This window comes from Jaculus jaculus, chromosome 6 (assembly GCF_020740685.1).
Source record: "Jaculus jaculus isolate mJacJac1 chromosome 6, mJacJac1.mat.Y.cur, whole genome shotgun sequence".
In the NCBI taxonomy this organism is placed as follows: Eukaryota; Metazoa; Chordata; class Mammalia; order Rodentia; family Dipodidae; genus Jaculus; species Jaculus jaculus.
The window spans coordinates 31,301,692-31,328,957 of NC_059107.1; the positions used below are offsets into that span (position 1 = coordinate 31,301,692).

At 46.8% G+C, this 27,266-nt stretch overlaps 1 protein-coding gene across 4 annotated transcripts; it reads left to right on the top strand.

Annotated features, from left to right (window-relative positions):
- The first annotated feature begins 7,960 nt into the window (after positions 1-7,960).
- On the top strand, positions 7,961-23,582 carry Arl10 (ADP ribosylation factor like GTPase 10). 4 transcript variants are annotated; one of them, XM_045151970.1, is made up of 5 exons: positions 7,961-8,231; positions 9,442-9,643; positions 14,023-14,198; positions 20,968-21,094; positions 21,377-23,582. In XM_045151970.1, exons 1-5 carry the CDS (start codon positions 8,052-8,054, stop codon positions 21,724-21,726), a joined length of 1,035 nt encoding a protein of 344 aa, XP_045007905.1. In that variant the 5' UTR covers positions 7,961-8,051; the 3' UTR covers positions 21,727-23,582. The 4 variants fall into 4 exon arrangements, with proteins under 4 accessions (XP_045007905.1, XP_045007906.1, XP_004665085.1 ...); XM_045151971.1 differs by having other exon boundaries at positions 7,962-8,231; positions 9,445-9,643; XM_004665028.2 differs by lacking the exon at positions 20,968-21,094 and having other exon boundaries at positions 7,966-8,231; positions 21,377-21,684.
- Positions 23,583-27,266: the final 3,684 nt, after the last annotated feature.

Below are 27,266 nucleotides of genomic sequence, written 5' to 3' on the forward strand. Positions count from 1 at the left end.
CAGATGCGTGCGCCCCCTTGTGCATCTGGCTAACGTGGGACCTGGGGAACCGAGCCTCGACCGGGGTTCCTTAGGCTTCACAGGCAAGCGCTTAACCGCTAAGCCATCTCTCCAGCCCAAACAATGACTTTTTTTAATTAATTAATTTATTTATTTATTTGAGAGCGACAGACACAGAGAGAAAGACAGATAGAGGGAGAGAGAGAGAATGGGCGCGCCAGGGCTTCCAGCCTCTGCAAACGAACTCCAGACGCGTGCGCCCCCTTGTGCATCTGGCTAACGTGGGACCTGGGGAACTGAGCCTCGAACTGGGGTCCTTAGGCTTCACAGGCAAGCGCTTAACCGCTAAGCCACCTCTCCAGCCCGAAACAATGATTTTTTTTAAAACATTTTATTTGTTTATTTGAGAGCGACAGACAGAGAGGGAAAGAGGGAGATAGAGAGAGGGAGAATAGGCACGCCAGGGCCTCCAGCCGCTGCAAACGAACTCCACACGCATGCATCTAGCTAACGTGGGTCCTGGGGAATCGAGCCTCCATTGGGGTTCGCAGGCAAGCGCTTAATCGCTAAGCCATCTCTCCAGCCCCCCAAAATACTTTTTATTTATTTATTAGAGAGAAGGAGAGAGACAATGGGCGCGCCAGGACCTCCAGCCATTCCAAATGAACTCCAGAAGCATCTGCCATCATGTGCATCTGGTTTACGTGTGTACTAGGTAACAAAACCTGGGCCCTTAGGCTTCACAGGCAAACGCCTTAACCACTAAGCCATCTCTCCAGTCCTAAATCACTTTTACCATCACTTCCGCAGGACCTGGATCCAGATAGGATAAAGGAAGGTGAAGGCCTAATGTGATAGCTTATGCCTATAATTATTGCTCAGAAGACAGGCCTGAGGAACAAATTGAAGGACTAGACTACATACTATGACCCTGTCCTGCAGGAGGGAGGGAGAGAAGAAGAGAGGAATCAAGATTAGGGAGAAAACAGACAAACTTTCCAAATGGGCCAGTTTCAGTTTGCATGATGATGAAATTCGTTTTAGATTGAATTTTTTTTCTGTTCATGATTATATTTATTATTTTGCTTTGTCTTTTGTTTTACAGGGTTGCTATGTAGCCCAGGCAGGCCTAGAAGTCTCCCTCAGCCTCAAGTGCTGGAGTTACAGGTATGAGCTTCTATACTGGCTTATATTTATTATTTTAATGCTACATCAGAAATGAAAATAATGACTAGCATGGTGGCACACATCTTTGATCCCAGCACTTGAGAAGCAGAGGTAGGAGAATTGCTGTGAGTTCCAGGCCAGCCTGAGACTGCATGAATTCCAGGTCAGGCTGGGCTAGAGTGAGACCCTACCTTGAAAAATAAAATAAAATAAAACATAGAAATGAAAATAAATCACAAGAAGCCACAAAAGCATGCAACTTCCAAACTACCAAAAAAAGAGAGGGAGAGAGAGAGAGCCATGTGTGGTGGCGCACGCCTTTAATCCCAGCACTCAGGAGGCAGAGGTAGGCGGATCGCCATGAGTTCGAGGCCACCCTGAAACTACATAGTGAATTCCAGGTCAGCCTGAGATAGAGTGAAACCCTACCTTGAAAGAGAAAAAAATGCAATTTTATGAGGATCATGAAGTAGTGGAGGTGCCCTCTATAGGTTAAGACTGTCTGTAGGTTATTTATCCATATATGGACCCAGACAAATGACAAATGAGATAAGACAAGCAATTCCCCTTCACTCTCATTCACTATCAGGGGACAATCCTCTCTCTCTCTCCAAGGGCTCACTGTGGCCTTTGACCTAACCTGGCAAGACATGTATATTATTTTTTAATATGTATTTTTTAAACATATTTGCGACAGAGAAAGAGGCAGATAGAAAATCAGATAGAAAGAGAATGGGTACACCAGGGTCGTCAGCCACTGCAAATGAGCTCTAGACACATGAAGCACCTTGTGCAGGTATCTGGTTTACATGGGGAATTGAACCTGGCTCCTTGACTTTGTAGGCAAGTGTCAGGCATGGTGTTACACACCTTTAATCCCAGCATTCAGGAAGCCAAGGTAGAAGGATCACTGTGAGTTTGAGGCCAGCCTGAGACTACATAGTGAATTCCAGGTCAGCCTAGGATATATATATACATACTTATAAATACATACAGAGAAAGAGAGAACAGGCATGGTGGCACACACCTTTATCCCAGCAGTCATGCAGAGGAAGGAGGATAGCTGTGAGTTCAAGGCCATCCTGGGCTAGATTGAGACTCTTCCTCAAGAAAAGGTCTAGAGACACTGTGGCACATGCCTTTAATCCCAGCACTTGGGAGGCAAATGTAGGAGGATCGCCATGAGTTCAAGGCCAGCCTGAGACTACATAATGAACTCCAGGTCAGGCTGGACTAGAACAAGACCCTACCTTAGGAAAAAAAAAAAAAGAGGGTCTGCAACAGTGGACACTTCAAGCCTTATATTTGGCCAGCCAGGTCAAATAAGTCAGCAGGTGCAATAGTGGCACATCTGTTATTGGGGAAACCAACTGCTCCATGGGAGGGAATACATCCCTGATACTGAAAACCTACAATAGGGTTAGTCAAGAGCCCTAGGGGTGTAATGTCTGCTGCTGTCTGGCTACATGTATATACTATGCTCACTGTTGCAGTCAGGTTTGCATTGCTGGTAGAATTCACCCAACCAAGAGCAGCTTGTGAGAAAAAGAGAGAGAGAGAGAGAGAGAGAGAGAGAGAGAGAGAGAGAGAGAGAGAGAGATTGATTGATTTTGGCTTACAGGCTCAAGAGGGAAGCTCCATGATAGCAAGAAAAATGATGGCATGAGCAGAGGGTGGACATAAGCCCCTGGCCAACATCAGGTGAACAACAACAACAGGAGTGTGTGTCAAACACTGCATGGGGAAACTGGCTATAACACCCATAAGCCCACCCCCAACAATACCCTGCCTCCAGCAGGTGTTAATTCTCAAATCTCCATCAGCTGGGAGCCTAGCATTCAGAACACCTAAATTCATGGGGGACACCTGACTCAAACCACCACATTCCATAAACTGATATCCATACATGATTATTCAGTGCATTCATCCAACTTTAAAGTCCCCATAGCTTTTATCAATTCCAATGATGCTCATACATTGCCATAGTTCAAGGTCTTTTACCTGAGCCATAATACCAAAAAATCCCCCCAAAACCCATAATGGCACAGAATAAACACTCAAACTGAAAAAGATGGTATTGGGCATAGCAAAGAAATATTCAACCAATACAAGATTTAAAAAACTAGGGCAAACATCAAACTCTGTAGCTTCAAGTCCAACTCTAGCCAGTAACAAACCTCCAAGTCCCATAATTCTAACCAGAAACAAGTCTCTGGAGTTTCAACTCCACCCCTCCAGCTAGGCTACTTACAGTCCTGGAAAACTTCATTGGGGGCAGCAGCTTTCCTTAGGAGCCATCTCGTGGTCCTAGCATATCCATTGGGTCTCCACTGCAATCCATGGTTCATCCTCATGACCCCATCAAGTCTCCATGCAGGCAATCCTGCTTCACACTGCCCATGGCCATTTCCAAAACACAAGACTGTATTGCAAACTCAATGACCCTCTCTTTCCTGCATTTCTTATACTCAACAATACCAGGTAGGGTGCCAATTTGTTAATCCAGGGGGGAATAAAGCAGACTTTGAAGAACAGGACACTCCTTGAGTACTCAGGCCCCTTCCAAAGAGTCTACATTCTTTCCCTTGCCCTAGGGCAGGTCAGCTGGCCCAATCTCAAAGGTTGTAATCTTTCAAGCAATTTGTAGGTGAATGGGCAGCAATTTAGGCCCCAAAATTTCCTTTTTTTCTGTGCCAAATCCCTCTGCTCATACCAGTTCATTTCTATGCAAATCAACCCTACACAACTTCTAAGGACATGGTCATAACAGCAAGCCTCTCACACAAACTGCTAGCCCAGTCCAAGCAAAGCTCTTTCTCACCCTCATAAATCAAACCTCACAGTCCATAGTTCTTACTGCATTCAGGTCTTTCAACTCTGACCAGAATAGTCCATCAAGCTGTACTTTCAGCACTGCAAGGCATCTCTTAGGCTAAGGTTTCAAATCCTTCCACATTCCTCTTGAAAATCAGCTCCAAAAGGCCAAAGCCACACAGTCAGGTGTCCAGCAGCAATCCCACTCTTTGGTACCACTTTACTGTTGTAGTCCGGTTTGCATTGCTGCTAGAAATCACCCAACCAAGAGCAGCTTGTGAGAAAAAAAAAAAGAGGTTTATTTTGGCTTACAGTCTTGAAGGGGAAACTCCATGATAGCAGGGGAAAATAATAGCATGAGCAGAGTGTGGACATCACCTTCTGGTCAGCATCAGGTGGACAATAGCAACAGGAGTGTATGCCAAAAACATGGGGAAACTGGCTATAACACCCATAAGCCCACCCCAACAATACACTGCCTCCATCAGGTGTTAATTCCCAAATCTCCATCACCTGGGAACCTAGCATTCAGAACACCTAAGTTTATGGGGGACACCTGAATCAAACCACCACACTCACCAAACTGCCCAGTAAGGACTTCTCTTAATGTTCATACCCATATATTAATGCTACTCTCACTTTTGGTTAGAGAGCCTACTCTTTTCAGATAGCAATGACCTTGGGATGACTCAGAAGGCACTATGGTCTGAGAAGTCACAGAGGAGTGCTCAGCACTGAAATATCTCAATCACACCTTCCATGGCTCAGTCCATTGCAGAAGAGGTGGCAAAAAGAATGTAAGAGCCAACAGAAAGATAGGACTCCTTACAACGTGCTCCTCCAGACACAAAATGGCCTGGATATCCATGACCTCACAGTGCCTGATACTACCTACACAAGGCCATCATAATAGGAGGAAAAGATCATGACATAAAAATAAAAGAGACTGATTGAGAGGGGGAGAGGATATGATGGAGAGTGGGGTTTCAAAGGGGAAAGTGGGGGGGAAGGAGGGAATTACCATGGGATACTGTTTACAATCATGGAAGTTATCAATAAAAAATAAAATAAGAGAGCCGGGCATGGTGGTGCACGCCTTTAATCCCAGCACTCAGGAGGCAGAGGTAGGAGGATCGCTGTGAGTTCGAGGCCACCCTGAGACTACATAGTGAATTCCAGGTCAGCCTGGGCTAGAGTAAGACCCTACCTAGAACCCCCCCCCCAAAAAATAATAATAATAGTAATAGTAATAATAATAAAAAGAGGGTCTGGAGAGATGGCTTAGCAGTTAAGGTATTTGCCTGCAAAGCCAAAGAACCCAGGTTCCATTCCCCAGTGCCCTATGCATCTGAAGTTCATTTGCAGGGGCTAGAAGCCCTGGCGTGCCCATTCTTTGTCTGTCTTCTCTCTCTATCTCTCTCTCTGATCGCACATAAATAAGTAAAATTTAAAAAAATTATAAAAGAACTAAAAAAATGTCTGGAGAGATGGTTTGGCAGTTAAGGCACTTAACTGCAAAGCTTAAGAACCTGTGTTTGATTCTCCAATACCCACGTAAAGCCAGATGCACAAAGTAGCACATGCATCTGGAGTTTGTTTTCAGCAGCTGGAGGCCTTGGCATGCCCATTCTGTCTCTTTTCTATCTTTATTTGCAAATAAATAAAAATATTAAAACAAAAATTGCCTATCTCTGGAAATCCTAGCACTCCATCTAGTGGCCATCCAGTTCCACTAACCCAGCCTTGAATGTGGTATCTCCTGTCACCATTGTGGTCAACCAGGACATTTGAGCCAGAAGTGCCCAAAACCGCTGGACTATATGCATCACCCAGGACTATGGCCAATGTAGGAAGTAGATAACTGGACATAGTGGCACACACCTTTAATCCCAGAACTTGGGAGGCAGAGGTAGGAGGATACCTGTGACTACATAGTGAATTCCAGGTCAGCCTGAGCTAGAGTGAGACCCTACTTCAGGGAAAAAAAAAGTAAGAAAAAAAGAAAAGTCCCTCTCTTCCTGCGGTGGTTTCAATCAAATATTCTCCATAAACTTACGTGTTCTGAATGCAGCTGATGGTAATTTGGGAAGCAGAGCCTTACTGGAGGAGGTATGTTGCTGGGAGAAGGCGTAGGAGTTAGGAGTAGGATAACCAGTTTCCCTTACCAGAGCTCAGCTCACTCTCCTGCTGTTGTTTGCCACCTGCTGTGGCAGAAGTGATGTCCGGCCTCTGCTCATGCCATGTTTTCTCTTATCACCATGAAGAGTCCCCTCACGTCTGTAAGCCAAAATAAACTTTCCTCTCATCAGCTGCTTTTGATGGAGAACCTTCTGGTAACAACTGGAAGGTAACTGTTTTCTAGGTAGAGTCTTGCTCTAACCGAGGTTGACCTGAAACTCACTCTGTAGTTCCAGGCTGGCCTCAAACTCAGTGATTCTCCTACCTCAGCCTCCCCAAGTGTTGGGATTAAAGGCAAGCATCACCATGCCCAGCCTTTGATATGGAATGTTATTTTATTTATTTACTTACTTGCTGGTTTTTCGAGGTAGGGTCTCACTGTAGCCTAAATTGACCTGTAATTTACTGTAGTCTCATGAATGACTGCAACTCACTGCAATCCTCCTACCTCTGCCTCCCAAGTTCTGGGATTAAAGGCATGCTTGTGGCATCACACCCAGCTGGAGTTTTATTTATTTACACGTGTGTGTGTGTGCACGCGCGCGCGCGCGAGCGCGTGCGCACGTGCGCGGACACGCGAACCTAAACCAGGGTTTCTTGCCTTTGCAAACATAACCATTATGGGTGGCTGAGGATTTGCACCCCTGCCGGCAGGCTTTGCAACAAACCATCTACGTAGCCCCAGAAATGTTTTCCAAAGATACAAAAAGTATGCTGCGCGTGGTGGTACATGCCTTTAATCCCAGAACTTGGGAGGCAGAGATAGGAGGATAGCTGTGAGTTCGAGGTCACCCTGAGACTACATAGTGAATTTCAGGTTAGCCTGAACCTACCTCAAAAAAAAAGAAAGAACTAAAAAGAAAAAAAAGTATAAAAAGTATTGGGAACTACAAGGAAGTGAAATGTAGGAGACTAGGACTTTTTTTTTTAAGATTTAAAAAATATTATTTATTTATTTGAGAGAGAGAGACAGAATGGGCACACCAGGGCCTCCAGCCACTGCAAACGGACTCCAGATGCATGAGCCTCCTTGCGCAGGTGGCTTACGCGGGTCCTGAGGAATTGAACTGGAGTCCTTTGGCTTTGCAGGCAAATGCCTTAACCGCTAAGCAATCTTCTCCAGCCCTTATTTAGGACTATTTAGGGGAGAGGCAGACACAAGGAGCCTCTCCCATCCATTACCCCACAGCCCTAGCTGTCCCTCTCACAAGTGCCAAAGGTCTGCTGTAGGGCAAAGGACCTCCTCAGGTGCTGTACCTGAAAGCCGGGGAGCCACTGTGAGTGGTTGGAGTCAAGATGGTCGACCTAAACATTCTGACTCTTGGCTCTGCATGTTCATCAATATGCCCACACACTACAACCCCTGGGCTCCAGGAGGTAGCCAAAGGAGGTTTAAGCGGAATTCGAAGGGACTGAGGTACTAATCCTGTCTATGCCATCCCACAGGCATGTGATCCTATGAGATGAACTTCCATTTTCTTCTTTGGCTTGAGGGACGATGTCCAGCGGCCAAACAGCGTGGGTTTGAATGCAAGCTGCACCTACTACACAAGGAGACAACCATGGGCAAGTTACTCAGTCTCCCCTTTCGTTGGGAGCGGTGAATTAACCTCACAAGCACCCACAGGTGCTCGGTAGATGCTTGCCAGCAAATCCCACTGGGTCCCATCCTCGCACTTCGCCCCACACCTAAGAGCCCAAGAAAGTCTCCGCAAGGGGCGGAAGACCGACCACCTGCGCCGCGGTGCATTGTGGGGCTTGTAGTTCGGGGCTCCGGCTGGCTGGGTGGGTGGGCGCGGCCGCAGCAGTCGCAGCAGTCTCAGCGGAGCCATATTCTGCCGGCGGGCGGAGCTGGGTGTGTGACCGCTGCCCCTGCGCCCTGGCTCGACTCCATGGCACCGCGACCCCTGAGTCCTTTGGTGCTGGCTCTGGGGGGTGCCGCGGCCGTGCTGGGCTCGGTGCTCTTCATCGTATGGAAAACCTACTTCGGTGGACGGAAGCGGCGCGTGGACCGAGACGAGGCCTGGTGGGGTGCGGAGGCCATCCAGCTCCCCCAGTGGGAAGAGTTTGAAGTGAGTGCTTCCAAGGGGCTGTGCCCCGGGGCCCTGGACGGGGGTGGGAAGCGCGTGGCCGAGGGGCGTGCCCGCCAGGGCCCCGGGACACCACGTGGAGAAGGCAGTCACGGAGCGTGCTGGCGGAGGGACGGGTACACGGCTGGTAGGACGGGAACGGGAGCTGTCCTAGGACGTCCAGAGCCCGGAGGAAGCCGGCCTGCCAGCGCACCGGGCCAGCTGCGCAGGGCAGGAGGAGGCGCGGACCCCCGGGGGATGCTGGGAAAATCCCTGGCTGAGGTCCCAGGACTTGGAAATTGTGGTGTGTTTGGAAGCCAAAGATGCGGTAGGGAAAGGAAGGAGCACACGATCACTTGTAGAACCCGAAGAGGGAAGGGGAGAGAGATGGATCAGTGGTTAAAGATGCTTGCTTGTAAAGCCTGTCGGCCCGGTTTGGAGTCCCCAGCACCCACGTAAAGCCAGATGTGCAAAGTGGCGCTTGCGTCTGGAGTTCATTGCAGTGCCCAGAAGCCCTGCTGCCCATTTTCTCTCTCTCCCCCCTCTCTTTTTCTGAAGTAAATAAATATTAAAAAAAAAAAAAAAAGCAGGGAGATGGCTCAATGGTTAATGGCATTTGCGCCCAAACCCATGATCATTTAGTCAGTTTCGTGCGCATGCGCGTACCCTCGCACCCGCTTTCCGCTCTCAACCTCTCTCACTCTCCCTCTCCTGCCCCCTCTGTGCTCACAAGCAGATTCTAAAGAAAACAACAAAACATTCAGGAGGTCGAGGTAGGAGAATCGCTGTGAGTTCGAGGCCAGCATGGGACTACAGAGTGAGTTCAGCCTGGGTTAGAGTGAGACCCTGCCTCAAAAAGAAACCCAACCCCCCCAAAAAATAGAAGGCCGGGTATGGTTGGACACACTTTTAATCCCAGTATTTGGGAGGCCTAGGTAGGAGAATAAAGTGAGTTCGAGGACATCCTGAGACTACCGAGGGCTAAAGTGAGACCTTACCTCAAAAAAAAAAGAAAGAAAGAGAGAAAAGAAAACCAGTAAAACGGAGCTCTCAATTCTGGACTCCATATACGCTCCAGTCCCAGTCCTCCAAACCACACTTGCCTGCCCTGGGATGAATGAATGGTAGGGGGATGGGTGCTAGGGGGACCTTGGGTCCTCCCTTGGGAAGGATCCGGCTAGAGGTTGGTGGCTACAACCTGCCCTCTATCCAGCAGCACGCGGAGGAGGAGGATGAACCCACGCTGGAGCAGCTGGAACAGCGCGAGGTGCTGGTGCTGGGATTGGATGGCTCTGGGAAGAGCACGTTCCTGCGTGCGCTGTCCGGGAAGCCACCGCTGGACGGCCACATCCCTACTTGGGGTTTCAACTCCGTCAGGCTGCCCACAAAGAACTTCCGGGTGGATCTTCTAGAAAGTGAGCAAGAGACTCCTTCCCCATTCCCCCCCCCCCCCCCCATCAACACTACTGGACCAAGGTCCGGATTTTTTTGGAGGAAGGGAGCTCAAACTGCGTATTTATCAAGCAAGACCCTCCCTTCTGTGAAATCCTTCAACCCCTCCCTGTGACACAAGATACAATCCAAACCAGTTTCATACTCAGGCATATACAGTCCCTCCTGGTTGGGATGCCCAAATAGGTCACCTGCCTCTCACCATTGTTGAATAGGCATTCATTTGCCAAGCACTCAACAGGCATTAAAATTTTCCCATCAGCTATAAAACCAGAATCATTAACTACCCTTATATACATGAAACTCAATCTCAACAAGACCCAACTTACCTAGATCCCCCAGCTCTCCAGAGTTCTAATGTAGAATATCAGTGTTCTCTGCCTCTGTTAGCCCTTACCATGAAGCCTCACACAACTTGCTTCTTTCTGTTTTGACGTCTTTCGAGGCAGGGTCTCACTTTAGCCCAGGCCGACCTGAAAATCAGTGCTTTCCTTTCCTTTCCTTCCTTCCTTTCTGTTTTTGTTTTCAAGGTAGGGTCTTACTCTAGCTCAGGCTGACCTGGAGTTCACTATGTAGTCTCAGGATGGCCTCCAACTCATGGTGATCCTCCTACCTCTGCCTCCCGAGTGCTGGGATTAAATGCATATGTCACTACATCCAGCTCCTTTCTTTTATAAAATATTTTCATTTATTTATTTGAGGAGAGGGGAAGGGGCAGATAGAGAATGTGCATGCCAGGGCCTCTAGCCACTGCAAACAAACTCCAGGTGCACATGCCACCGTGTGAATCTGGTCTATGTGGGTACTGGTGAATCAAACCTGGGTCTTTTAGCTTTGCAGGTAAGCGCCTTAACTGCTAAGCCATCTCTCCAGAACTATTTTTTTTTTTTGGTTTTTTTTTGGGGGGGGGGTTGTTGTTGTTGTTGTTTTTGTTCCCGAGGTAGAGTCTCACTCTATCCCATGCTGATCTGAAATTCACTATACAGTCTCAGGGTGGCCTGGAACTCACGGCAGTTCTCCTACCTCTGCCTCCTGAGTGCTGGGATTAAAGGTGTGCACCACCACACCTAGCCTGTTTTGTTGTTTTCAGAGACATGGTCTTAAGTAGCCTCACCTCACTATGTAGCAAGGCTGACCTTGCTCCACCTCGCAAGTGCTGGGATTACAGGTAATCAGTTTCATGCTCCATACTCTTTTGCAGTTTGAACATGACATCCCTGTGAAGCTATCTATGACTCCTAGGCTGGACTTAGGACTCTAGGGCTCCCTTAGTATTTATCATACCATCCTGTGTCCCTGATGAGACCATTGGCACAGACAAGTCTGATCCATCTCTAACCCCAAGGGCTCAGCTCCACATAGGTATCTGGAAGAGCCTTTGTGTAAGTGATCACAGAGAGATGTGAGGAGCTCCTGCCCTCAGATGTAGGTTTCTTGGGCTTTTGGAAGCAGCTAGCAGAGAGGTTATAAGAGGTTAGCTACCTTAGCCACCTCTGTCCAGCCTGTCTCTGGGAAAGCGACAGATAGGCTTTGAGAGCCCGACTGTTGGCCTGAGTGGGCGTGGCACTTGGTTCCTGCCTGGCTGGCCATGTCTTTTCTCCCTGGTTGGGACACATTGAGTATACCCAGGAGCCTGTTCCTCCCACCTTCTATTGTGCTAAGGCTGTAGGCCAAGTGTGACTCTGCACCTGAGGACTTGTGTGTCTGACAGAGATGTAATATCTTTTTTTTCCTCAATTTTTATTAACATTTTCCATGATTATAAAAAATATCCCATGGTAATACCCTCTCCCCCCCCCCACTTTTCCCTTTGAAATGCCACTCTCCATCATATCCCCTCCCCAACTCAATCAGTCTCTCTTTTATTTTGATGTCATGATCTTTTCCTCCCATTATGATGGTCTTGTGTAGGTAGTGTCAGACACTGTGAGGTCATGGGTATCCAGGCCATTTTGTGTCTGGAGGAGCATGTTGTAAGGAGTCCTGCCCTTCCTTTGGCTCTGCATTAGACCCTGAGCCTTGGAAGGTGTGATGGAGATGTAACTCAGTATTCCAATCACTTTTTTTTTTTTTTTTTTTTTTTTTTTGGTTTTCTGAGGTAGGGTCTCACTCTAGCCCAGGCTGACCTGGAATTTACTATGTAGTCTCAGGGTGGCCTCGAACTCATGGCGATCCTCCTACCTCTGCCTCCCAAGTGCTGGGATTAAAGGCCAGCTCTCCAATCACTTCTTGCCAGCACTATGATATCTTTGAGTCATCCCAAGGTCACTGACATCTGAAAAGAGAAGATTCTATACCCAAAGTGAGAGTAGCGTTAATATAAGGGTATGAATATTTAGAGAAGTGCTTACTGGGCAGTTTGATAAGCATAGTATGTACATTTATCCAGGCATCAGCAGATGTTACACCCCCAGGCCTCATGACTACCCCTGTTTTAAGTTTTCAGTATCAGGGATGTATTCCCCCCATGGAGTGGGCCTCCAGTCCAATTGGAGGACAGTTGGTTTCCACCATGAGAGATGTGCCACTATTGCACCCATTGGCTCATGTGGCCTGGCTAGCCAATTATAAGGCTTGCAATGTCCATTGTTGAGTATATTCACTGGTGGTATCTCTTTCTGCCATTGAACTACATGTAGAATGGCTTCTTCCAGCTTTGTCAGCTGGTCTACATGGAGGAGGTTATCAGCTAATTTCCAGCAGGATTTCTCAGTGGCCTTGCAGTCCAAGTATGTGGAGTCTTCGGCAATAGGGTCTTACCATCTATTCCTGGTGAGAAACCAAGGGCCTCAGCAATGGCCTATAATGTTTTGGGGGCATCAGGGACCTGCCTGGCCAACAACTCACTGGAGGTCAGAGATGTAATATCTTCCCCAGCCCTGAGAGAGAGAGAGATGGGTGTTCGTGTGTACCTGATGTTGTGACACGTACAGTCCAGGCTTAATGAAGTCAGTCATCTGGATTCAAACCCAAATCTCTGCCAGGCATGGTGATTCATGCCTATGATCCCAACACTTGGTGGGCAAGGCAGGAGAGCCTGGGCTACCTAATGAGACCTTGCCTCAAAAACCAGGCATGGTGGTGCACATTTTTAATCCCAGCCTTCTGGAGACAGAGGTAGGAGGATCTCCGTGAGTTCAAGGCCACCCTGAGACTACATAGTGAATTCCAAGTCAGCCTGGGCTAGAGCATGACCCTACCTCAAAAAAAAAAAAAAAAAGCCTTAAGAGCCCAGCTTCCCTGCCCTTTTCCTCCTTTCTCCTTCTGGAGGTGCCTCAGCCACCTGGTTACTTTCTCCAGTGCATCAAACTTTTTGTTTTCAGCCAGACGTAGTGGCACATGCCTTTAGTCCCATCATTTGGGCAGGCAGAGGTAGGAGGATCACCATGAGTTCAAGGCTACCCTGGGACGGACTACAGAGTGAAAATTCCAGGTCAGCCTGGGCTACAGTGAGACCCTACCTTGAAAACAAAAAAATACAAAAAAGAAAAACTTGTTCTCCTCTCTGGGATGCTTTCCTTTGCCCCTCCCCATGGCCAGCTCCTTGTCATCCCAGACTCAGCTTACAAGGCATCCTCCTTGGAGACACTTCCCAAGACTAGCCCCAGCCTCAAGCCACTTCCCTTGGTTCTGTTTTTATCCTTTCCTTTCTGAAATGTTTTTGTCCTATTGCTTGATCCATCCTTTTGAGGGAGGAAATGTCTTGAGAGTGGACATTCAGCCTGCCTTGTCCACCTCTGTATTTCCAGCCCCCAGATCGGTGCTTGACACCGAATAAGCACTCAGTAAACACCCAGTGAGGGCCTGCTGTGTGCCTCTAACTCTCAGAGCTTAGAGCCAGAGGCAGAACCACAAACAATGGGATACAGGGTGACCAATGGGGAGTGAGCATTGGGGCAGAGAAAAACAGGGGCAGACAGTATATTCTGGTAGGACAGGAATAGGAAATGCCTAGTCTGGTAGGCATTGGGACCCCTGGCTTCTAGCTACAGTTAGCATTGACCTAGGAGGAAGCTAAGCATAGGCAAGAGGCATGACAGTAACCCAGCAAAAACTAACTAAACATGACCACTGGTAGAGCATTCATATACCAATACCAATATACATATGGAGGGAACAATACATATGGTACCTCTGACTTCTGCTGCAACCTGCTAGATCAGTTCAGTGAGAGGACCCTCAAAGGTAGTGACTTGTCCCAAGGGGTCTGCTGGCTCTGGGCTTTGGTCCTTTCCTGCCTCTGGTTAGTACAGCCTTGGGAGCTGGATGTGGGATAAGAAGAGGGCCGTGGGTAGAACCAGGCCCCAAGGAAAGTCTAAGCCGGCCCCTGGCCTCTTCTCAGTTGGTGGCAATCAGAACCTGCGCTTCTACTGGAAGGAGTTTGTAAATGAGGTGGATGTCCTGGTGTTCATGGTGGACTCTGCTGACCGGCTGCGGCTGCCCTTCGCCCGGCAGGAGCTGCACAGACTGCTCGACAAGGACCCTGACCTGCCTGTCGTCGTGGTGGCCAACAAGCAGGTGAGGACCATGGCAGGCTGGCAAAAGCCAGCGGGACTTCTGCTCATAAACCCGTATGCAGGGGCAGGGAACGCTTAGAAGGAGTGGGGCCTGAGCCCGTGTCTGGAGAGCTTGTTCAGATACTGACCCCACCCCATCCAGCCATGCTCTTTCCATACTGACTGTTGTTTTTCCTCTTTGCCTCACTACCCTCTGTCCTGTATAACCTTACAGAGGGAAGAGAAATGGTTACTAAATACTAAATACTTATTACAAAGACTACAGAGTGAATTCCAGGTCAGCCCACACTATAGCAAGAACCTACCAAGAAAAACCAACAGAAAAAAATAGATAGATAGATAGTATTTTTTTCCCCCATTTTACATATGGAAAACCTAGGGGCTGAAGAGATGGCTCAGCAGTTAAGGCACTGCCTACAAAGCCTAATAACCCAAGTTCAATTCCCCAGTACCCATGTAAAGCCAGTGGCGTTTGTGTGGAGTTTGTTCGTAGCAGTGGGAGGCCCTGATATGCCCATTCTACCTGCCTCTCTTCCCATTAGCTGGGTGTGGTGGATCTGAGGTCAAGGAGATAGGCTGAAAACACAGGAACAGGTTACAGGGACTATGTGGGACTTTGTACTAGGGCAGTTTGCCCTGGTGTTGAGGGTGGCACCTAAAGTCTATAAAGGCTGCAGCATCTTTTTTTTTTTTTTTTAATTTTTATTAGCATTTTCCATGATTATAAAAAAAAATCCCACGGTAATTCCCTCCCTGCCCCCCCCCCACTTTCCCCTTTGAAATTCCATTCTCCATCATATTACCTCCCCATCACAATCATTGTACTTACATATATACAATATCAACCTATTAAGTACCCTCCTCCCTTCCTTTCTCTTCCCTTTATATCTCCTTTTTAACTTACTGGCCTCTGCTACTAAGTATTTTCCTTCTCATGCAGAAGCCCAGTCATCTGTAGCTAGGATCCACATATGAGAGAGAACATGTGGCGCTTGGCTTTCTGGGCCTGGGTTTCCTCACTTAGTATAATCCTTTCCAGGTCCATGCATTTTTTTGCAAATTTCATTACTTCATTTTTCTTTACCGCTGAGTAGAACTCCATTGTATAAATGTGCCACATCTTCATTATCCACTCATCAGTTGAGGGACAAGGCTGCAGCATCTTAAAGGTAGATTCATTTTGAAGCTTGGGTTGGGATGGAATGCAGGCTTTCATGCATACTGGGCAGGCACTTTGCCACTGAGGTACACTCCAACCCAACAGCATGAACTCTGAAGAAGATCTGAGTTTCAAGTCTTGGCTTTGTCACAGTTGTAACTTTGGACATTTAGATGGCCTCTTATGGTGTCGGTGGGACTAAAGTGGGGTTATAATTTTCAGGTGCTTGGTGCTGTGTCTGGAAAACTGTTAAGCATGTAATAAGTCTGCTTCTCAACATTTCTCAGCTGTAGTTCCCTGAAAATGTACAGTATGGTAGAAAGGCATGTTCATGGAGCCAGATATCCCAGTCCCACTACCTTGTATAACCAGGGAAGACTGCAAGACTCTTTTTATGTTTTTTGGAGACAGGGTCTCACTCTAGCCCAGGCTGACCTGGAATTCACTATGTAGTCTCAGGGTGGCCTTGAGCTCATGGTGATTCTTCTACCTCTGCCTCCCAAGTGCTGGAATTTAAGGCGTGCACCACCATGCCTGGCTTGTTGGTTACTACATATTCTAGTTTATGTGGGACAACCCCTTTATTCCTGTTCTGATTTAGCTTTTTAAATGTATTATAATTTTATTTGTTTGAGAGAAAAATAGAGAATGGGGCCTGTTAGGGCCTTCAACTGCTGCAAACAAATTCTATATGCATGTGCCACCTTGTGCATCTGGCTTATGTGGGTACTGGGGAATCGAACATGGGTCCTTAGGCTTTGCAGGCAAGCCCAACAGACTGCCTACCCCCCCTTCTTAAATTTAATTAATTTATTTGCAAGCAAAGAGAGAGACAGAGAAGAGAGACAGACAGAGAGAGAATGGACACGCCAGGGCCTGTAGCCACTGCAAACAAACTCCAGATGCATGTGCCATCTTGTGCATCTGCCTTATGTGGCTAATGGGGAATTGAACCTGGGTCCTTTGGCTTTGCAGGCAAATGCCTTAACCACTAAGCCATCTCTCCAGCCTTGTCCCCTCCCCTTTTTTATGAGAGAGAGGAGAGGATTGGTGCTTCAGGGCCTCCTGCCACTACAATTGAACTCTAGATGCATGCACCACCTTATGCGCATGTGCGACCTTGTGCACTTGAGTCACCTTGTACATTTGGCTTACATAGGATCTGTTGATTCGAACATGGGTCCTCAAGCTTTATAGGCAAGCATCTTAACCACTAAGCTCCAGCTCTCCCCCAGACTTTTTTATATATTCAATAAAAATTTATTTGTAGCCGGGTGTGGTGGCGCACGCCTTTAATCCCAGCACTCGGGAGGCAGAGGTAGGAGGATTGCGAGGAGTTCAAGGCCACCCTGAGATGACAGAGTTAATTCCAGGTCAGCCTGGACCAGAGTGAGACCCTACCTCAAAAAACCAAAAAAAAAAAAAAAAAATTTATTTGTATCTAACAAAAATATGTACATAAAACATCAACTACTAACATCCTCAAAAATTTCACACTTCCCAAAAAATTTCATATCACTCATTGTCACTAGAAAAGCATTTATTATATTGATTTATTTATAGATTCACCAAAACAGTTAATGTGAGTATCAACATTTAATATGACAAAAGTCTTCTTAAAACTATTTAAATATATATGTATTTGTATATATATATACATATACATATATTTATTTATTTTGAGAGGTAGGGTTTCACTCCAGCTCAAACTGACCTGGAATTCACTGTGTGGTCTCAGGATAGCCTTGAATTCATGGCAGTCCTTCTACCTCTGCCTCCCAAGTACTGGGATTAAAGGCACGTGCCACCACGCCCAGTTTAAATACCTTTCTTAAATTTTTTTGTTTGTTTGTTTTTGTTTTTTGAGGTAGGGTCTCACTCTAGCCCAGGCTGATGTGGAATTCACTATGGAGTCTCAGGGTGGCCTTGAACTCACGGCAACCCTCCTACCTCTGCCTCCCAGTGCTGGGATTAAAGGCAAGTGCCACCACTCCCAGCCCTTTTAAAAATATTTTTTAATTTTATTTATTTTTATTTATTTATTAGAGACAGAGAAAGGCAGAGAGAGAGAGAACATGGGCATGCCAGGGCCTCTAGCCACTGCAAACAAACTCCAGACACATGTGTCACCTTGTGCATCTGGCTTCCATGGGTCCTTGGGAATTGAACCTAGGTTCTTTGGTTTTGCAGGATAATACCTTAACCACTGAGCCATCCCTCCAGCCCTTAAATACCTTTTTTAAAGTTTTCTTTGGGACCAAACATGGTGGTGCAAGCCTTATTCCCAGCACTTTCTATGTAAAGGTAGGTGGTCACTGTGAGTTTGAAGCAAGCCTGAAACAACATAGTGAGTTCCAGGTCATCCTGGGCTAGAGTAAGACTCCAGGCATGGTGGTACACACCTTTAATACCAACTGTCAATAAAAAGTTTAAAAAGAACTGGGCATGGTAGCACACACGTTTAATCCCTGCACTCAGGAGGCAGAGGTAGGAGGATCACCAAGAGTCCGAGGCCACCCTGATACTACATAGTGAATTTCAGGTCAGCCTGGGCTGGAGTGAGACTCTACCTAAAAAAACTAAAAAAAAAACAAAACAAAACAAACAAAAAAAAAAAACACTAAAATAAAATAAAAAAAGAAGTAGAAGTTTAAAAAAAATGGTATAAGAAAATTCTAATAAAAAAATTTTGAGTAGAAAAAAAAAGAAAATTCTAACAGCCACATATCTACATGTCCAATAAAATACTGTCACATAAGTCAGGTCTGGTGGCACATGCCTTTAATCCCAGCACTTGGGAGGCAGAGATAGGAGGATCACCGTGAATTGGAGGCCACCCTGAGACTACATAGTGAATTCCAGGTCAGCCTGAGCTAGAGTGAAACCCTGCCTTGAAAACCCAAAAAAAGAAGAAGGGGGTGGGAGGAACAAGAAAAAAGAATCTCAAATGAAATGAGGGAGATGGCTTAGTGGTTAAGGCACTTGCCTTCAAAGCCTAAGGACCCATGTTCTCTCTCCAGATGCTGCGTAAGCCATATGCAACAAAAGGTGAGGCAAGTGCAAAGTCGCACATGTCCACTAGGTGGTGCAAGCATCTGGCGTTCTATTGCAGTGGCTGAGCCAATTCGCACTTGCTTGCTCCCTCTGTCTTGCTCTTTCTAGCTCTTGCATGCTGTCTAAAAATTTTTTTGGCTTTTTTCAGGTAGGGTTTCACTGTAGCTCAGGCTGACCTGAAATTCACTATGTAGTCTCAGTGGCGTCGAACACATGTTGATCCTCTTACCTCTGCCTCCCAAGTGCTGGGACTAAAGGCATGCAGCAGCCTGGCACTAAAATTTTTTTTTTTAATTATTAAAAATAATCCATCTAGGCATGGTGGTGCACACCTTTAATCCCAGCATTCAGCAGGCAGAGGTAGAAGGATTGCTGTGAATTCAAAGCCACCCTGAGACTAAATAGTGAAGTCCAGGTCAGCCTGGGCAAGAGTGAAATCCTACCTCGAAAAACCAAAAAAGAGAGAGAGAGAGAGAGAGAGAAGAAAAGAAAAAAATTAGAGAGCAAACAAACAAAACAACAACAATTTTTTTAAAAAGCTAAAAATAAGTGAAACTTAGGGGCTAAAAAAATGGCTCACTCATTGAAGTGCTTGCTATACAAGTATGAAAACCCAAGTGTGGGAGTTGGAGAGATGGCTTAGCAGTTAAAGCACTTGCCGGCAAAGCCAAAGGACTTTCAGTTCAATTCCCCAAGACCCATATAAGCCAGATGCACAAGGTGGTACATATGTCTGGAGTTCATTTGCAGTGGCTGGAAGCCCTGGCATGCCCATTCTTTCTGTCTCTTCTCCCCCCTGCCTCTTTCTCTCAAATAAATAAATAAATAAATAACAATAAAATATATTTTATCTAAAATAATACTGAGCAACAAAAATAAGGCTGGTGGTATCACCATACCTGATTTTAACCTATACTACAGAGCCATAGTAACAAAAACAGCGTGGTACTGGCACAAAAACAGACATGTAGATTAATGGAACAGAATAGAGTACCCAGATGTAAGCCCAAGCAGCTATAGCCACCTGATATTCGATAAAAAGATTTTGCACTGCAAAGGACACAGTGAAAAAAGCAAAGAGGTAACCTACAGAATGGGAAAAAATCTTCGCCAGCTATATATCTGATAGAGGATTAATATCTAGGATATACAAAGAACTCAAAAAGTTAAATAATAAGGAATCAAACAAGCCAATCAAAAAATGGGCTATGGAGCTATATAGAGCATTCTCAAAGGAAGAAATGCGATTGGCATGTAAGCATCTAAAAAAATGTTCTACATCACTAGTCATCAGGGAAATGCAGATTAAAACTACATTGAGATTCCATCTCACTCCTGTCAGATTGTCCACCATCATGAAAACAAATGATCATAAATGTTGGTGGGGATGTGGTAAAACAGGAACCCTTCTACACTGCTGGTGGGAATGCAATCTGGTCCAGCCATTGTGGAAATCAGTGTGGAGGTTCTTAAAACAGTTAAAGATTGATCTACCATATGACCCAGCTATAGCACTCCTAGGCATATATCCGAAGGACTCATCTCATTTCCTTAGAAGTATGCGCTCAACCATGTTTATTGCTGCTCAATTTATAATAGCTGGGAAATGGAATTAGCCTAGATGTCCCTTAACTGCTACTTAGTAACAGAGGCCAGTAAGTTAAAAAGGAGATATAAAGGGAAGAGAAAGGGAGGGAGGAGGGTACTTAATAGGTTGATATTGTATATATGTAAGTACAATGATTGAGATGGGGAGGTAATATGATGAAGAATGGAATTTCAAAGGGGAAAGTGGGGGGGGGAGGGAATTACCATGGGATATTTTTTATAATCATGTAAAATGCTAATAAAAATTTAAAAATAAAATAACAAAAAAAAAAACACACAAGTTTGGATTCTCAGAACCCACATAAATGCCAGGCATGACAGCGTGTGCCTGTAATACCAACACTTGGGAGGTGGAGACAGGATGGCTAGCTAGACTAGTGAAATTGGTGAGATCTGGGCTTCATAAGAGACTCTGTCAATAAGGTGGGATATGATTGAGAAAAACACCCAACATTAATTTCTGGCCTCCATACAGATGTACACTTATGCTCACCACTACACACACACACACACACATACACAAACACACACAGTGAGACTTGGTATGCAAGTGCCTACCACAATATCTGAAAAATAGGAACAACTCTTCCTTCTTACCACAGTGGCTGATGGTATCATAGAAGAAAGAGTGTCACAAAGAACAGGCAAGGGTCAGGCGTGGTGGTGCACGCCTTTAATCCCAGCACTCGTGAGGCAGAGGTGGGAGGATTGCTGTGAGTTTGAGGCCAGCCTGAGACTACATAGTGAATTTCAGGTCATCCTGGGCTAGAGTGAGACCCTACCTTGGTGGCACCTTGGGGGGAAAAGAGGCAAGGATAGAACACTTGAGTTTATTCCACAGGATTCATGGTCACTTTCTGGAACCCAGAGCCCTGCTTTTCCCCAGAGTAGCCAAAAAAATAGTATTTTTATTTGTTTTAAATGTTTTGTTTTTATTTATTTGAGGCAGGAGGAGAGAGAATGGGTGTGCCAGGACCTCCAGCTGCTGCAAACGAACTCCAGACACTTGATACGCCACCTTGTACCTATGACGTATATGGGTCCTGGGGAATCGAACCTGGGTCTTGGCTTTGCAGGCAAGCACTTTAAACCACTAAGCCATCTCTCTAATCCCGTTTGTGTGCTTTTCAAAGTAGGGTCTCACTCTAGCCCAGGCTGGCCTCAAACTCACACCAATCCTACCTCTGCCTCCCAAGTTCTGGGATTAAAGGCATAGTGTAGCATGCCTTTAATGCTCAAAGCTGGGGGATATTCTGTATATTTTAATGCTCAAAGAGCAGTATTTTCCATGGATGTGGCAGTGTATTTGGAGTCCTGTCTGACACATGTGTTCCAACTGGTTTCTGTATTCAACCCAGGACCTGCGAGAGGCCATGAGTGTGGTGGAGCTGCAGCAGGAGCTGGACCTGCAGCAGGAGCTGGGCCGGAGGGAAGTCTTCCTCATGGCCGCCAGCATCGCCCCTGTGGGATCTGGCTTTGGAGAACCTGGCACCGTGCGCATCTGGAAACTGCTCTTGCAGCTTCTCTCCTAGGCTGGAGCCTCCTGCTTGCTGCCCACTACTGGAACCACAATTCTGCTGCCTGTTGCTTCTTCTCACCAGCCCGGGCCTTGGGCAGGAGCCAGGTACCAGCACTTCCGTCTCCGCTCAAGAGTGAGGCAGAAAGTGCAGACGCCTTCCTAATGAGACAACAGCTTTGGCAAGGATAGTGACTGCTTGTTTCAGTCTGCACTGTGGACCCAGCCTCTTGCCTTCTCCTGCACAGTGAGCTCACTCCTCCCTCCCTGCAGGCTCCAGTGGTTGGAACACCAGGGTAGGTGTCACAAGTGCTCCTGGAGGCTCCAGGTCTCCTCTCCCATTGGAAAGTTCCCCCCTGGCGACTTCATGCATGTCCCATGTGGACAGGAATTGGGTGCCCCCGGGTCTACATTATCCTCCAGGCACTGCTCTGCCCAACTTAACGTGGCCTTGTCCGGTCTGCCTTGGTGGCCCAGAGTCACCTCTCTTAAAAGGATGGGGTAATTGCTTTCTAAATACCAGCACTGGCAATGTGAAGTGAGGATAGACCGGAAGACCCAGCTAGCCGGGAGCTTGCTGAATATCCCCCAGCTTTGCAGGCCTGGAGTACCCATCTCTCCTGACCACTGAAGTCCAGTTCCCCAAACAAGGCAAAAGATGGGCTTTCCCCGCATCCAGAAAGCTGTTGCTCTTACACTAACTGTGCCAGTACCCGTGTTTACACATAAGTCTGGGGAACAAAACAAGCTGGAGTCCGCAGCAGGCCTACATTTTATTTATTTATGTATGTATGTATTTAATCAAAGGAACAGGCCCAAGTTCCAGGTTCTGTTCCTGGGTGCTGTCTTCAGAACCCCAGGTTGGGGAGATGGCCCAGTGGATAAGAAAGACTGCTTCCTGCACCAGCATGAGGACATGGGTTCCAACCCTAGTACTCACTTAAAAGCCAGGCGTGGCCACACATGCCTGTGACCCCAATGCTCAGATGGGTGGAGACAGGAGAATCACTGGGGCTTAGTGGTCAGCAGGCCTGACGGGGGTGGGGCGGGGTGGGGTGGAGCAGGTGATCGTCATAGAAAATGTAAAACTTCAAGGAAAATAACTGGACTCATGAATGACATGGAGATAGCCTACAGGTGTCAATGGTCTCCCAACCTGGAGACCAGTACTTTATACTGACTTACAGGTACTCCCATTCCACCATGCACCACACCATATTGAGGGGCCACAAACCCCTTCTGGGTTGTCAACAAGTGACAGTGGAAGAGGAATTCTCTATTGGGTGAATACCAAGGACAAGACAGCCATCAGAGTGGCCTTGGACACATCACTGAGCCTTCTGGGACCAATTACTTGCTAGCCAAAGCAAAATCAGACTGAATTTCTGGAGTTCACTCCCCTGCACATTCCATGATTCTGTGTGGTGATAAGCTCACTAAAGGCCCGTCTTCAGACTGAAAGGAGCTTTAATCTGTCATGGGTCACTGAAGAATGAACAGCCACAAATGGAGTTTTGAGTTTTTCTTTCTTTTTTTGTAATAGCCCACTTCTATTTTATTTATTTTTTGGGAGTATTAGGGTTACAGGAGGCATGAGCCACCACACCTGGCTTTCCATTTGCTTTTAGAGAATAGATTGTATGCAACGGTGGCTTGACATTTGGACAGCGGTGGTCAGTACCACCCTGTGGCCAGTGCGGGGAGGAGAGGGAAGCTAAGGTGACATCACCATCAACAGAGTGGCCACTGTGCCGCTGCAGGCACATCAAAACAACCGGCACTGAGCTGCCAAATCACTGCCTGTGATAAGTGGTGTCATAAGCTTTTATATTTTTTAAAGTGACCTTTGAATATTTTCTTTTTATTCATGTACAAAGAATTAGCTTGCAGTTACTGTGTTTTCTAACAGTTTTTGTTTCCGTTCTGGAATTTTATTTTATTTATTTATTTTTTATTTATTTATTTGGGAGCAACAGACACAGAGAGAAAGACAGATAGAGGGAGAGAGAGAGAATGGGCGCGCCAGGGCTTCCAGCCTCTGCAAACGAACTCCAGACGCGTGCGCCCCCTTGTGCATCTGGCTAATGTGGGACCTGGGGAACCGAGCCTCAAACCGGGGTCCTTAGGCTTCACAGGCAAGCGCTTAACCGCTAAGCCATCTCTCCAGCCCCGTTCTGGAATTTTATTAGCATCCTTTCATTTCATCAAAGGAAAGGTGAGAAACTGTTCTGTGAGCTCCACCTTGTTCTCTAGTGTTTGAGGGTTACCTTGGAACCAGCAAAGATTGTTGAGAGGAATCCTTTTTTCCTAACTAAGATCTGCCTTTGTCTAGTGAGTATCATTATGTAGTACAATTGTTTTGCTGCCCACCCCCCAAGTGGGGATGAACTTGAATAAAGAGTTCTATTGTGTCTACTGAAACTGTTGGTATTTTTGTTTGGTTGGTTTTGGGTTTTTTCAAGGTAGGTTCTCACTGTAGCCCAGGCTGACCTGAATCTCTGTAGTTCCACACTGGCCTCCAATTCACAGTGATCCTACTACCTCTGCCTCCATGCACACCATGCCCAGCCTGAAACTGTTTTATTTTTATTTATTTATTTATTTGACAGAGAAAGAGGGAGAGAGAATGGGTGCCAGGGTCTTTAGCCACTACAAACAAACTCCAGACACATGCACCACCTTATGCATCTGGCTTACATGGGTCCTGGGAAATTGAACCTGGGTTCTTTGGCTTTTCAGGCAAGCACCTTAACCACTAAGCCATCTCTCCAGTCTCTGTCTTTTTTGTTTGTTTGTCTTTTTGCGGGGAGGGGTTTCAAGGTAGGGTTTCACTGTAGCCCAGGCTGATCTGGAATTCACTACAGAGACTCAGGGTGGCCTCAAACTCAAAGCAATCCTCCTACCTCTGCCTGTGCTGGGATTAAAAGCGTGCGCCATCACGCCTGGCAAATAAACCTACTTTAAAACAAACAAACAAAAAAAAAAATGACAGGTTGGTTTATTTATTTGCAAGCAGAGAGAGAAAGAATAGGTACACCAGGGCTTCCAGCCATTGCAAACTCCAGATGCATGTGCTACTTTGTATAGTCCATGTGAGAGGATTACAGGCCACCAATTGAGAGTCCTTTTTTATTAAGCCTGTGACTGGGAGGGGCTCAGGCCAGAAAATGCGCAACACAGAAGCTTGAGCACAGCAGGGTTTCTTTTTGTTTGTGTTTGTTTGTTTTGAGGTAGAATCTCGCCCTAGCCCAGGCTGACCTGGAACTTGGAATTCACTATGTACTCTCAGGGTGGCCTCAAACTCACAGCAATCCTCCTACTTCTGCCTCCCCAAGTGCTGAGATTAAAGGAGTGCACCACCATGCTGGGCAATGTTTTTAAGGGAAAAAGACCTTAAGGATGGGCTGGAGAGAGGCTTAGCGGATAAGCTCTTTCCTGTGAAGCCTGAGGACCCTGGTTCAAGGCTCGATTCCCCAGGACCCACATTAGCCAGATGCACAAGGGGCCTAAGCATCTGGAGTTCCATTTGCAGTGGCTGGAGGCCCTGGCGCGCCCATTCTGTCTCTCTCTCTCTGCCTCTTTCTCTGTCGCTCTCAAATAAATAAATATAAAAATAAAAAAATAAATGTGGTTTTCGTTTAAAAAAAAAAAAAAAGACTTTAAGGACTACAAGGACACCCATGCCAGGTCAGGGTATCTTTGGAATTGCAGGCACTTCACTCCCTATCCTGGAGTTATCTTGGGTTTAAACACCTGGGCCACACCTGAAGGTGTTAACAGGCAGATGGCCCTCCCGGGGAGTTAGGGAGTTTGCAACTGAAAGGCGCCCTAGCAGATAAGTGTTAGCTTAGCTATTTTGTTCCCCCAATAAATGGAGCCAGGGCCTAGTTAGCCCAGGATGGCATTATCTTAGCTATTTCAACTGGGTAAATTGAATTCAGGTCATTAGGCTTTGCAGGCATGCACCTTAACCACTAGGCAATCTTTCCAGCCCACAAAACTGTTTTTATCAAAACCACTGCCTGAGGCCAGGCTTGGTAGTATAGGCCTATAGTCCAGCTACCTGGAAAGACTGCAAACTGAATACCAGCCTGGGCAATTTAGTGAGACCCTGACTTCTAGCAAAAAGTAGCCAGGTGTGGTGTAATCCTGTAATCCTGGCATTTGGGAAGTGGAGGCAGAAGAATCAGAAGTTACAGGTCAGCCTGGGCTACATGAGCCCATGTCAAAAAGCAGAAAGAGGGCTTGGAGAGATGGCTTAGCGGTTAAACGTTTGCCTGTGAAGCCTAAGGACCCCGGTTCGAGGCTCAATTCCCCAAGACCCACATTAGCCAGATGCACAAGGGGGGGGGGCGCATGTGTCTGGAGTTCGTTTGCAGTGGCTGGAGGCCCTAGTGTGCCCATTCTCTCTCTCTCTCTACCTCTTTCTGTCAAATAAATAAATAAAATATATATATTTTTTAAAAAGCAGAAAAAGGGCTGGCTGCAGATGTGGCTCCGTGGTAGAGTGCTTGCCTCGCATGCACAAGGCCACAGACTCCAGCCCCAGTATTGGAAGAACCTTGGGTACCGGTGCACCAGAGCACCGAATGTTCAGAATGCTAAAAATCAAAACCAGGGGCTGGAGAGATGATATAGTGGTTAAGGCACTTGCTTGCAAAGCCAAAGGGCCCAGGTTCAATTCCCCAGGACCCACATAAGCCAGATGCACACGGTGGCACATGCATCTGGAGTTCTGTTTGCAGTGGCTGGAGGCCCTGGTGCACCCACTCTCTTTCTCTAAATAAATTTTTTTTTAAAGGGGGATGGGGCTGGAGAGATGTCTTAGCAGCAAAGATGCTTGCTGAAGAAGCCTAGGGACTTGTGTTCAGGTTCCAAGTAGCCAGATGCAGTGATGCAAGCATGCAATGCTGCACATGCACACAAGGGGGCGCAGGCGTCTGGCGTTCATAGCAGCTGAAAGGCCTTGGCACACCCAGTCTCTCTCTCAAAAAAAAAAAGTACCAGAGGCTTCATTTCAATAACTAAAAACCCCATCCTAGTGGCCAAGAACCCACATTTGCCATGCCGTCCTGGCTGGGTATGTCTTCCAGGAAGAGTGCCAACCGATGGGCCTTTGCCCTGGTTTTTGCCACAGCTAGATTGGGTGAAGTGCAGGAACTGGCCTGATTCAGAACTTCTGCCTGTCTGCTGGGTTAGGACTTTCTGGACTCAGAAGCCCCTAGCACTGGCCCTGTAGCTGCTCATCTTAAACTGGAGACCCTAATCTACTAATCTAGCCTGGGTCATCAGTCTTCTCACTGTCTCAGCCCAACCTAGCTGAGTTTACAAACATGTTAAACACCTGGGCAATTGTCATTCTAACAAAGAACAGCTGGTGGGAAGGTTCGGGATCAGAGGGACCACTGCCCTTCTACAGGACTGCAAAACACAGACAACTCTGGCGAAGAAAGGAAGCAGGGACACTTACATGCCTGGAGGCAGAGGCAGCTTCCTGAAGTTGGCACCTGAACCTGGGTAAAGAAGTAAGGGAGGACCAGGTGTAGTGGTGCATGCTTTTAATCCCGACACTCGGGAGGCAGAGGTAGGAGGATGGCTGTGAGCAAGGCCAGGCTGAGACTACATAGTGAATTCCAGGTCAGCCTGGGCTAGAGTGAGACCCTACCTATATAAAGGGGGGTGACTGGAAAGATGGATTAGTGGTTAAGTGCTTGCCTGTAAAGCCTAAGGAT

What these genes read in the sequence shown, in the direction of transcription:
- Arl10 (XM_045151970.1), top strand. Translation starts at nt 8,052, where the DNA reads ATGGCACCGCGACCCCTGAGTCCTTTGGTGCTGGCTCTGGGGGGTGCC. An exon ending in CCGGGTGGATCTTCTAGAAA is followed by an intron (nt 9,644 to 14,022) that starts GTGAGCAAGAGA and finishes GCCTCTTCTCAG; the next exon opens with TTGGTGGCAATCAGAACCTG. An exon ending in TCGTGGTGGCCAACAAGCAG is followed by an intron (nt 14,199 to 20,967) that starts GTGAGGACCATG and finishes TATTTGAGGCAG; the next exon opens with GAGGAGAGAGAATGGGTGTG.